We start from the raw sequence: 11,998 nt of genomic DNA on the forward strand, positions 1-11,998 counted from the left end.
AGTCCCTGCCTGCAGCTCGGAGCTGCCGCGACTGGCGGCAGCGGGGGGCAGGGTAAGGCACGGAAGGCTTCCTGGGAGAAGCGGCTCCGAAGAAGGGGGTAGGAGCTCTTTCTCACAGGCTGTGCGGCCAAGTCGCCAAGGGGCCCGGATGTCCTGAGCGCGCACCCGCACACGGGGTGTAGGCCGCTGCCCGCAAGCAGTGCCTCCAGGATCCAGGCACCGGGGGGCCGCTGAGGGCCACGAAGAGATGGGCCCGGCTCTGCTCCGACACCCGTCCCTCCCTGCCTGAGCCCCTCTGTCAGCCAGGGTGAAGGGGCAGGACGCCAGCCAAGGCCGCCAAATAAGAGAAGGCAAGCCGTGTTCAGAGCCTTCCATATGCGACCACGGCCGTGGGGTGTCACTGTGGGGATGCCTCCTTCTCTCCCCCGCCCAGAAGCAGGCCGCCATGTACTCCAGGCCCCAAGCCAGGAGACCCCCAACACACACACACATACAGAGCTCCAGGGGATCAGGGCTCATCCCTGTCCAAGCCCACTACCCCACTCTCCAGGGAAGCCCTGGGTGCCTCTGCCCGGCATTCAGCCTAATGGTGAACCCTTGAGGGGCCCCCAGTCCAAGGGTAAACAGAGCTAGAACGACAAACTGTAAGAGCGAGGCAGGCAGGGCGAACCGCACGGGGGCCTGCTAAGACCCAAGGGCAGGCGAGCGTCAGCCAGGTGACGGGCTGGGAAGGGCACATGCAAACGCCCCCGGGGTGAGGAGGCCTGACCCCTGTGAAGGCCTGTGAGAAACACAGTGGCAGAGGCCGAGCAGGGGAGGGGCAGGCCTAGGCGAGGCTAAGGTGGGAATGAGTGTGGGGCCGCACGGGGCCTCTCCATGGGTCTTCATGCTAAGACCAAGGGAAGCACAGAGAGCAACTGGGCCGGGCCGGGCTGCACAGCAGTGACCTACATTTTCCCCGAGCTCCCTGGCAGCAGGGAGACGGGCAGCAGGGGATGAGGTCAGGGCAGGGAGGCCACAGGTCACCACAGTGCAAGTGAGAGGGGCCAGTGACCCAGCCAGGGCCTGGCAGCAGGGGGACCTGGGACCGAGCAGGGGGAATTCCTAGCGAAGCGAGAGGCGGGGTCCAGAGAACAATTCCCTGTGTGCCCCCCCTTCAACCACCCCCGAAGCTTCCTGCCGTGGCCAGCTGTGGGCGGGAAGAACAGCCCAGAGACTGGCTGTGCCGCGGGTTGCAGAAGCTGCCGTGTTTCAGCAGCGGCTCTGCCCACTCAGAGCGGCCTCGGCCTGGAGGCAGCGGTGAGGGGTGCTCACTCCATCTCAGGATTCAAGCTCAGCCTGTCCAAGGAGGCAGCCTCCCCCGGGCCCTTCCTGCTGGCCAGCCCCGCTTGGGGGTACAGAGTGCCCCCCACCTGCCCTGCAAAGCTAGGGAGACAGTGGCCTGACCCCATCTGCTTCCCTCCAGGCCTTTTGGGAGCAGGACCTGGGTCCCCCTGGCCCAGAGCAGCTGGGTCCTCCCCTTTGGGGTCCCCCCATAGGGATTTCTGTAGCTCTTGGGCTGGAGGGCTGGGGATCTGATGGGGGCTCGGGCTCCTACTTCTGCCTGTGCTGGGCCAGGTTGCTCTGCCTCTTCCAGGAAGACCCCCATCCCTGCTCTGGGGCCCGCTGGATCCCAACACCCATCTCCCACCCAGGTCCACCCGCCCCCTAGCCTGGGGGCTCCCTCTCCGAGTTCCCCAGTAAGAGGGGCTCTCAGGATGTTCCGAGCTGGGCGCTAGACAAGGCCGAGATAGGGTGGAGGCCCCCAAGCTGGCAGGGGCCCTTCAGGACCAGGCTGGGGTGCCGGCTGCTGGGGTTTGGACAGCGCTGGCTTGGCTCTGGAATGAGCTGTGCTTCCGCCCGCCTGCGATCTGTGGTGCTAAATATAGCGGCCAGGGAGGGGAGTTTCCGGTTACAAGCCCCCCCCCCCCAGCCCCCAGTGCCGGGAAATCGCTGCCAGCTCCATTAGGCCCAGCAGCAGCGCCTGTGGACCTGCCCCGTCGGACTGCAGAGCAGAATGACGGGGCTGGACCGCACCCGGGGCCGGGCGCTCTGTCCCTCACCCCCCACCCTGCCGGCTCGGCGCCTCCGGCTTGCTCCCCATGGCACACAGAGCCTCCCATACCTGCCAGGGCCGCTCTGAGGCTGTGGGCAATGCCTGCAGGTCGGCCAAGAAGGACAGAGCTCTAGAGGCGGGCACCAGGCGGGCCGCGAGCAGGGGAGGCGGGGTGGCTTGGTTCTAGGCTGGGCGGAGTCCCGGCCCTGTGACTTGGTCTCTGGACGGCTCTGGACAGGGTGGGGCAGCGCTGCTCGGGACCCCACCACAGCCCAGCCCTGACAGCCCCTTGGGCACAGGCCGCAGGCAGGAGGGCCCCTCCTCGGTGGCACGTCCCTCACCTGGCCGGGCTCCCGGGAGGCCCCACCTGAGTCCCAGCCAGCATTTGCATACAGGTGGTGCTGCTTGAGTGCGCCCCTTGGGTACCGCCTCTGCGGGCAGCCTCCACCGCCAGGCCCAGGGGCGGTCTGCACTGTGCCGGTCCCAACCTGCCTGAGCCCCAAGCCCTCCCCAGGCCAGCAGGAAGGGAGGGACACCCCCCCCCACCCCCAAGCATGCTCAGGAGCAAACACCTGCCTGCATGGGGTCAGCCTGGGGCCAGAGCAGGGGGATTTCAGGGAGGCAAGTAGACCTCAGCCCACATGAGGTGCCCACACTTGACAATGGGGTCTCAGTGAGAGGCAAAGGCATGGCCCTCACCAGCATGCGCCTCGATGCCGGACTGAGGCCCGGTCCCAGGGGACGCAGCAGCTCAGGGCACTAAGTGGGGTCTGCAGCCGAGCTCCTGGTCACTCCAGTTCCCACCTATGACAGTCACGGCCCTGGACATCTTGCCCTCTCCAAACCACCACAACTCTTCACCCACAGCATTGTCCATGGGTCTAACTGGAGAGCTGGGAGGGCTCAGGGGACAGGTCAGGCTGGCCCTTCTCCGGGAGCTTCCGCAGCCCTCAGGCCGGGCCCCCATCCTGCAAATGCCCGAGATCCCCGCACCCCCTCTGCAATGGTTCCAACCCACCCACTGCCTGTGGAGGCCTTACTGGGTGTGGAGCTGAGTGGGCACCAAGCACTCCTGTGACCCCAAGTGTTTAAGGGCCACAGAGGCAGCTCCTGTAGTGCCTGACCCGCAAGACAGGCTGGCACGCGTGGCGGGGGTCCTTCGGCCTCACAGGCCCACACTGGTTGGCAAGCAGAGCGATATCCGGGCACTAACTCCCAACAGTCCAGGGCATGCCAGGGCTGCTGGGGGCAAGAGACCAGATCCAGAGCGGCTCTGGCTTTGGGCTCCCGGAGAAGGAACCCAGCCCTGGAGCCGGGAGCGTGTACCCTCAAGAACGCACAGCAGGCACTTCTGTCCCTCCTCCTGACGGCCGGCCCGGCCACCACCCCTACAGCTATACGGCTGCCCCGTGGCCCACCACGCAGTCTTGCCTGAGCGCTTAGCCCGGCTGAACCCCCAGCCCCACCTCACCTGCCCCAGCAGGTAGCCTGGCCAGGCACCACCCTCCCTGTCTCTCCCTGGGACCCCGCCTAAGGCCGGACCTTAGCGCCCTGCCCACCACCAGCCGCCCACAGCCACCCCTGCCCCGCCGCAGCCAGAGGTTTCTCAGTGGAGTGAGAGGCTCTCGTGGAGCGCACACCCACCCCCAGGGCCCATCTGGGAAAGAGCCACTGTCCCTCCACCCCCCACCCCAGCCCACCCCGGTCACAGCTCGGAGCCAGCAGACACAGGCTAGAGCCACACAAGCCTTTATTTTCGTCTGCAGGCCAAGTGGCCAGAACTAGCCTTGGTCTTGGGCCCCTGGAGTCTCACTGGGGACGCAGGCCAGGGGCCACATGGCTGAAGAACCACGAGATGCCGAAGATGACGCCGAGGGTCTTGGGGACAGCTGGGTCATCTGCGAAGGAGCGGGCACCGTCCAGGGGCAGGTGCACGACCTCTATGAGCTCACCCTCCTCCGCCAGGCCCCCGCCCGGGCCGTCCCGCTGGGCATCCGTCACCTCTGCGTAGAACATAGTCTGGCTGGAGCCAGTGAGTCCCACACCAGACCTGCGGGTTGAGACGGCCTCTGCAGAACCAGCCACACGGGCCTCACGGGCCGCCCTGGCCCTTCCGGCCCTCCTCCAGCCACCCCTGCCCGGGAGACCCGTCTGATAGGCAGAGCTCCAGGATATGCACCCCCCCGCACCCCCGTCAGGTTCCTGCCACCCCCAAGGGTGGCAGAACCCCGGCCTCATGGTGACTCTCACTTCTGTGGCTCTCATGTCGTGTGGCAAAGGTGGAAGGACTCCGCCCACGTAACTGAGAGCGTTCATCAGCTGACTTCCAGCTTGAGAGATTATCCTGGTGGGCCTGACCTAATTAGGTGAGCTCTTCAGTGAAGGCTTAGTTGTCAGAGACGCTGTCCTGTGGGCCTTGTAAACCAAGCAAGCTGCCACATGAGGGGGCCACGTGGTCCAGGCCTGCAGGTGGCCTCAGGGAGTGGACCATGGTCCCCGGCCAACAGCCAGCAGGGAAACGGGGCCCTCACTCAGCCACACAGCGACGAGGAGCTGGATTCTGCCACAATCACATGAGCTGGGAAGGGGACCCTGAGCCCCAGATGAGCCCACGGCCCCAGTCCACACCCTGACCCGTGTGGCCAGCCCCTGAGCACCAGGCTCCATTCCCAGGAAGCAGACAGCACCCCCACGGCAACTGTGAGCTTGTAAAGCCAGAGATCTCTGCAGCGCGGGCTGCAGCTCCCTCGTGCAGGGCCTCCCTTCCCAGCACAGACCCAGTCGGCACCCAGGGCCCTGGGCTTGCTGGAAGCCAGGACCCATGTGGCAACCGTGTGGCCCAGGCTCAGACGGCCCCCAACACCAGCCTCGCTAGGATGCCAGTTCCAGGCTGGGGACGGCTCCTGCGGAGGCAGCAGGGGTGTGGGGGGGGTGAGAGGGAGCCCCTCCCTAGGTGGCTGGTGGCCAGAGGGGGCTGCCAGCCACCAGGAGGGGGACAGGCACCCAGGTGCAGTGCCGAGGCAGGCGGCGTGGGCAGCCGGGAGGGGGCAGGCCGGTCTGCAGCCCAGGACCGCAGGGGAGTCAAGCAGGGGACCCGAGGGTGTCTGAGGCCGCCCAGAGACCTGCAGGGTGGGGGCTGCTCCCGCTGGCGGCCCAGCACGCAGGGGGGCTTCTGCGCCCCCCTGCCCAGGAGGGGGCACCCCAACCAGTCGGGCCTCACCCGCTGACACGGTCCCTCCTGATGGCCGGTTTCCGGCAGGGGCTGCGGCCTGCACCTTTGACGGAAGCACCAGTCTGTGGGGCTTCCAGGCACAGCTTCCGCCGGCCCGTGCAGGAGACCGGTACAGACGCCGACCCGGGGCAAGAAGAACACACCCAGCCCCGCCCTCCACTGGGCGATCACGGAGGAATGCCTGGGCCTTGTCCCCTGTGACGGGCAGGGGAGCCCCCGGCTCTCCTTGGCTCCGAGAGGAAGCATCTGCTGTCTGTCCTGCCCCCAGGGACGCCTGCCCCGACCTCTACTCCAGCCCCTTCAGCCCTACCTCCCACAGGCACACCTTGTCTGCAAAATGCAAGTCTTCCCAGGCTGTTTGCTGCCCAGAGTCCTCCTGGGCTCCCCAGCACCCTTGAGATCAGGCTAGAGCCTCGAGACCCTGCTTGAGGAAAGGCGGGGGAAAGCCGCTCCTCCACGGGTCCCCCACCCCACCAGCCCCGTGCTCTGGCCACCAGCAGCAAGGATACCTGTGGACAGCAGGCCTGGCCCTCAGACCACCAAGCTCAACCACTTGGCAGCCAGTGGCACACGTGGGGGCTCCAAGCCCTGGCTCCGTCCCTTCCTTGGCCTGGAGATCGGCCCCAGCCCCCCAGCCCCCAGCCCAGGGAGCTACCCTGACAAAGCCCTTGGGCAGCTGAGGCACAGGGCCTGGACCCAGCACTGAGAGACCCCCCTGCACCAGGCTGCGAAGCAGAGCTCCCCACCGGCCCCCTCCCCGAGGGCACAGGCACCTGCCCCTGGAAAGAAGGCTGCGGGGCGCCATGCTCAGTGCCGTGCAGGGGGCTGTCCTCCTGCTCCCACGTTTTACCAGGCTCAGGGACCTGTGAGGGCATCCAAGGGGCAGCACGTGGGCAGGCTTCACCCTAACGTCTCGTCCTGAAACATGGTGGGGGACACCTGGGCTTTGGTGGGGACAGGCCTGCAGTCTCAGCTCCAGGCCACAGCCCCTTCCCTCCCCAGCCATGCCAGAGCCCCTGCCCCCCAGCCTCATTTCTGAGCTGCTGACAGCAGATCTGTGACTCCGCCTCCCACCACCCCCCACCGGCGCCTAATCCCACCACAGGAAGTAGAGGTGTCAGTCATCAGTGGGTAGCAGCTGCTACCCGGAGCTGGCCCCAAGTGGCTAGGGGCCGAAGGGCGGGGGCTCATGTGCCCCAGAGCTGCCCCCGTGAGCCCTGGGTTCCAGCCTGGATCCCAACCTGAGGGCCTTCTCTGTCCAACCTTCCCCCGCCTCCATGTTGAAAAACAAGGAAGAAGAGCCCTGCTTGCACGCCCCCAGGGACGGGGCGCTCACTGCCTGTCAGCTCATCCCCTCCCGCAGGCGGTGCCGACAAGACGTCCAACCCCACTCACTTGTAGGTGGCGACCCGGCGCAGCTCGGAGGGAGACAGGCGGTAGCCGCACTCCTCCCAAGCCTCTGCGCAGGCCACTTCCTCCAGCGACAGCCCAGGCTGGTCCACGAGGCCCGCACACAGCTCATACGTGACCCCCGCTGAGCCAGGCAGAGCCACAGGCAGCTCCCGGGCTCCGTCGTGGTCCACCGCTGCCAGGGACCCTGGGAAGTGGCGCTCCACCTCGCCCACATACACAGCTGGTTGGGGAAGGCCAGAGCACGGTCACAGCTGTGTAGTAGAAGCTAGACCCCCAGCAACGGGCTTTAGTCTGCCCCTCCCCCATCTACATTCTGACCCTAGGGCCCCAGGGGCCTCTCCCCTCCCCCCAGAGCCCACTCCCGCATGCCTCACCTGGCCGGAACTGCTTCACCAACACCAGGCTCTGCTGGGAAGAGTTGAACATGATAATGGCCACACTGTGGGGGGGGGACACAGAAGCAACACCCTCACCTCACCTCCCCGGGCCCCTGTTCCCAGCATGCCCAGCCCACCTCCTCCCCCCAGCTAGTCGGGGGAAATTGGTCCCTTACTCAGATGGGAACACTGAGGCCCAGGCAGGGCCAGAGCATGCCAAGGCCCCACAGTCAGGCCAGGACACAGGCAGAAGAGGGCACAGGGGTGGGGAAGGACATGCTAGGCAGGTTGGGGGTGGCAGCAGCTGAGGCCGGCTGACTGACGGGACATGTGGCCCCCGCTGGCTGGCTGCCTACTGGCCACACCCCTCGTGCCTCCTGCTGTCCAGCCCACAGCCTGCTGCTCAGGGGAGGACGAGGGCACCCAGACAGCCTCTTCCAGGTCCAAGAGGGCCCAGCTGCCACTACGGTCCAGGCAGCCTGAGCCAGGAGCCAGAAGGGGACACCCAGAGAGCACGGGTGCATCAAAAACATGGGTGCACCCAGAGGGAGGTAGCAAGGCAGGGGTGGGGGGACTCCCGGCCCCTGAGCCCCAGCATCCCAGGGGTACCAGCCTAGGGCTTCCTCAGCAGCAGGGCCAGGCTGGGCTCTCACCTGTCATGTGTCTTCATGAAGTCCCATGACTTCTGAGTGCCATTCTGAAAGATGCGGGGCAGTGGTCAGGGGTGGCCAGAGGGCTTCTAGCATGCGTGCAAGTGCCCTGTGAACCTGGGCCAGCCAGCCAGACCCACTGCACCAGTCCCTACCCGGGCAGCCCACCAAGGCTTAAGCCCATCAACAGTGGGGAGCTGCAGCAGGTTAGGGAGGGAGGTCACTGACAGCCTGATCCTCTCCAGGGGTGGGGCGGAAAATCACAGCACATGGTAGAAAAGCATCCGAGGCCCGGTGTGAGCTGCCGCCTGGGGCAGGCTGGACTCAAGGAGCTGCAAGAGATGTACGCTGTCACCAAGTGTAGGCAGCACCGTGTGGGGCATGGAGAGGGGCAGGACGGGCAGGGCAGGGGGAGCAGAGGTCAGGCTTTCAATGCTGAAGCTTCCTCAGGCCAGTAGAGACAGACAAGAAGGCAGGAGGGGCAGGCCAGCCTCCTGAGTACACAGGCACCAGGAGCGGCTGGAGTGGGAGTGCCCCAGTCGGGTGGGGGGCATCGCTCTGCCGGACATGGTGATGTAGTGATGGTGACTGGACAGGGGATGACCCCGCCCCCCCCCAGCTTCTGTCTGGGGCTGTCTCTCGTGCATCCTGTCGGCCTGTTGTCTGTGGCTTGTCTCCATCATCCTGCTCCCCGAGCCAGGGCACCACCCTGCCATGGGCTCCCAGGGCTCCAGGCAGCGGTCAGTGTATGGAGGAGGCAGTGCGAGGCCGGGCTGGTCCAGGCCCACCAGGGGAGCCAGGAGGGGCATTTGTGGGGTTCCAACACGCACAGTGTGTGAGAAGCCTAGAATCCTGCCAGCCGGACACCACTAGACAGGGTGGGCTCCCATCCTGGGGCTCGAGTGGACATGATCAGTGGCCACTCCACCTGGTCCTGCCTCCTCCCCAAGGGGTCTCTGCCAGTGGGGCTGGACCCAGGGCCCTGAGGATCTGCCCTATGGCCACCCATTGCCAGCACCTTTAGGCCATCTGCTCTCAGCCATTGGGTCAGCCATAAGACCCCGGAGAGCTGCAGGCCCCACCCTTGGGGCTCTGTGCAGGCCTTGAAGTAGACATGGACCTGAACGCCAGGCACACACAACGTGCAGCTGGGGCCGCAGAAGTGGGAGGACTTCCTGGAAGAGGTGACACTCTACCAGCCACAGAGGCCCCCGAGGGAAGGGCATTCCAAGCAGAGGGGCTTCACGGCCAGAGGCCCATGTGCTGGTCCAAGGGGCGCTGGACAAATCAGTCTGAGCTCTGCGGGAAGGAGAAGGCCCTGGAGACTGGCAGGGGCCTTTGTTTCCAAGGGGAAGGTCGGGCTGCCTGGGAGGCCGTTGGGAGGCACCAACCCCAGGAGGCAAGCCTGGGCCTGCCTGCAGTCTGGCCACCGCAGGGCCGGCCACCCACCCAGGACGCACTCCAGAGAAGGCCTGCTCCCCCACCCCCAGCCTGCCAAGTGCCCGTTGTGCCTCCTGCCTCCTTCAGGATAAGTGTCACCTCCTGCAAATCTCGGGGACCTTCCCAGCTCGAAATTAAAATGTCTGTCAGACCCTTTGGTCCGGCCAAGGCAGAATGCTAAGGGACGGGCCAGAGAGGCCCAGTGAGGCCCAGCCAGACCCACCCCCAGGAGCCCCAGACCAGCTAGTTGGGTCCTAGGCCTGGTTAACCTTCTTGGGCGGGGGGGGGGGGGGGTGACCTGCCTCCGGTCTGTCTGGCTGCCATGCCTCCCCTGGCCAAGGATGGCTGCGGGTGTCCCTCTGCATCACGCATGGCCCAGCCCTGTGTCCTACAGCCCCTGAAGGGACACTGCCTCGGCTCCCTGAGCTGGGGCCCACCACTGCCTCTTGCCTGCCCTGGCTCTCTTGGGCCACCACCACCCACTGGTGGAGCCGCACTGACAGGCTACTGCACTCGAGCTCGGGGAGAGAGGATGGTGGCCACATGCCACATGGCCGCTGTGTGCCCCAAACCCCCGTGCCCACCCACTGCCCCCAGCCCAGCCCCAGCCCCCTGGGGGCTGCACAGCCATCATCAGACATCGCCACCCAAAGTCAATGCCAAGGAGGCAGCGACCTCCACCATCCCTCAGCTGACCCCCGCTTCGGTCCCAGGCCAGCACTGCCAACCTGGGCCCATCCCAGGGACATGAATTCCCTGTCCCCTTGGAGCCAACAGTGAGCCACGGTGCAAGTGAGAGCTAGGAGAGGAAGGGCCTTGGAGTGGACAGGGGGCTGCCAGCCCAGGGGCGGCCGGGAAGGGGAGCATCAAACATCTGGACCACGTGTGCTGTCAGCGAGGCAGGAGGGCAGTCTCGTCCGGAAGGCGGGGAGACACTCCAGCACCCGGCAACGCGCTGGGGGCAGCCGGACCGCTGCGCAGAAGGCGAGGGGCCCGAACCACGGAGCTGCTTCTCTCTGGCCACAGACATTCCTCGGGAACTTGCTCTATGCGCGGTGCCCAGGGAGTCACGTGGTCCTGCTCTCGCCGGTGGCCGGGGGGATGGGCGGGAGGAGAGGGCTGGGGGGGCGCAGCCTGCCTGCGTGCTGGGCAGCGGAGGTGCCCTCGGAAGGAAGCCCGGCTGGAGAGGCTCCCCAGTGCTCTGCCAGATCCCGCTGCTGCCTCCTCACGCCACAACCCTACCTCCACTGCCAAGAATGAAGACCACCGCCTCCAGGAAGCTTTTCCTGACCCCCGAGGCGCCCCGTACGTCCCGCTGCAAAAAGTGCTGGGGCCCCGCACAGCCTCCTCGGAGGGATGGGTCGTCCCCAGAGGTGTCCCGACCCGGTCTGGGAACCGGGCTCGAACCACCCCTCCAGCTGAGCTGGGGCGCTCCACAAGGGGCGGGGCGGGGCGGGGCCGCGGGCGGGGGCGGGGCTCCGCGGGGCCGGGGCGGGGCCGGGGCGGGGCCGGGGCGGGCCCGGGGCGGGCCCGCGGACGGGGGGGGCGGGGGCGGGGCTCCGCGGGGCCGGGCGGCGGGGGCGCGCGGAAGGCGCGCGGGCGGGCGGCTCACCTGGCGGTAGTGCAGCGTGAGCGGCCGCAGGTAGGGCGAGGCTGCGCAGCGGCCCACCGCCGCCCCCTCGATGCGCTCCATGCCAGCGCGCGGAGCAGCCCGGCCAGGGGCAGAGTCCACGCCGGCCTCGGGCTGCCGGGCGCTTGACCCGGCCCTGGGCATGCTCAGTGCGCGCGGGGCGGGGCCGGAGCGCGCGGGGCGGGGCGGGCAGCACCTGCCTGGTTGGCGCGCAGGTGGGGCGCTCCCGGATCCGCCCGCCGTGGGAGCCGAGTGCGGGGCTAGCGCGTGGAGCCGGCTGCCGGGCGGCGTCCAGCGGGGTGTGCGGGCTGGCGGCCGCGAGCGTGGCTGGAGGGAACCCACCGGACACGCGATCGCCCGTGCTCGGGGGACTTGGGACTTCGTGGGGCAGCCCTGGCGGGAGGAGCCGAGCAGCTGTCCCACCCCACGCGGGATGACCGCGGCCCTGAGACTGGGTGATGCGGGGGCGAGGTCAGGCCCCAGGGCAGGAGAGCTGGGGGCCCTGGCGGGAGCGGTCAGCGCTCGCGGCTGCCCGGTGGAGCCTGCCAGAGGAGGAGGGATGGGGACGGCGGCTGCACGCGGGACCGCTGAGCGGGCGGCGCTGGGAGACCGTGTAGACCCTTCTGGGGAGCCTGGTGGCCAGGAGGACAGCAGCTCTGGAAGAAGGGCGAGGCCGGGAAGGGGGCGGGACCAGGGCCGAGGCAGACACAGGCCCTCCGCTCACCTGCCCGGCTGAGGAGCTGGCGCTCCCAGCCTGGGGAGCTGTGCCTCCTTCCCCTCTAGGGCCTGGGGCTATTCCCACCCTCAGGAAGGCCGGCCCGCCACGTTCCTCCCCAGCTGTGAAAAGGCCCGGGCAGCTGGACTCCTTTCTTGGGGGTGGATCTGGGGACCTCTTCCAAATGCAGCCGTTGGCTCCCCAGGGGCTTCTAAGAATGGTGGGGCAGGGGGCTGAGCCCCGCTCCTGCTCTCTGACCTGTGGCCCCACAGCGAATAGCCAGGGGCCCTGACCACATGGCCTTGAAGCTGATGCCCATGTCTTTTTATCTGTTGCTGGGTAGCGAGACACGGGGCTTCAGAATGTCGTGGCTGGAAGCACCCATCTGCCTCTCACGGTCTCGGTGTAAGGATGAATCTGGCTCAGCTGGGCAGCTCTGCCATGGG

The 11,998-nt window shown here is 67.3% G+C and overlaps 1 protein-coding gene across 7 annotated transcripts; it reads right to left on the minus strand.

Annotated features, from left to right (window-relative positions):
* Positions 1-3,828: 3,828 nt before the first annotated feature.
* NUDT14 (nudix hydrolase 14) lies at positions 3,829-10,978 on the minus strand. Of its 7 annotated transcripts, none has more exons than XM_059183333.1 (5): positions 10,820-10,978; positions 7,771-7,814; positions 7,115-7,179; positions 6,723-6,960; positions 3,829-4,098 (listed from the first exon to the last, which is right to left on the minus strand). In XM_059183333.1, the coding sequence occupies exons 1-5, from the start codon at positions 10,898-10,900 to the stop codon at positions 4,044-4,046; spliced, it is 483 nt and encodes a 160-aa protein (XP_059039316.1). In that variant the 5' UTR covers positions 10,901-10,978; the 3' UTR covers positions 3,829-4,043. The 7 variants fall into 7 exon arrangements, with proteins under 7 accessions (XP_059039316.1, XP_059039314.1, XP_059039313.1 ...); XM_059183331.1 differs by having other exon boundaries at positions 3,829-4,118; positions 10,820-10,977; XM_059183330.1 differs by having other exon boundaries at positions 3,829-4,145; positions 10,820-10,977.
* Positions 10,979-11,998: the final 1,020 nt, after the last annotated feature.

Source organism: Mustela lutreola, chromosome 7, assembly GCF_030435805.1.
Source record: "Mustela lutreola isolate mMusLut2 chromosome 7, mMusLut2.pri, whole genome shotgun sequence".
In the NCBI taxonomy this organism is placed as follows: Eukaryota; Metazoa; Chordata; class Mammalia; order Carnivora; family Mustelidae; genus Mustela; species Mustela lutreola.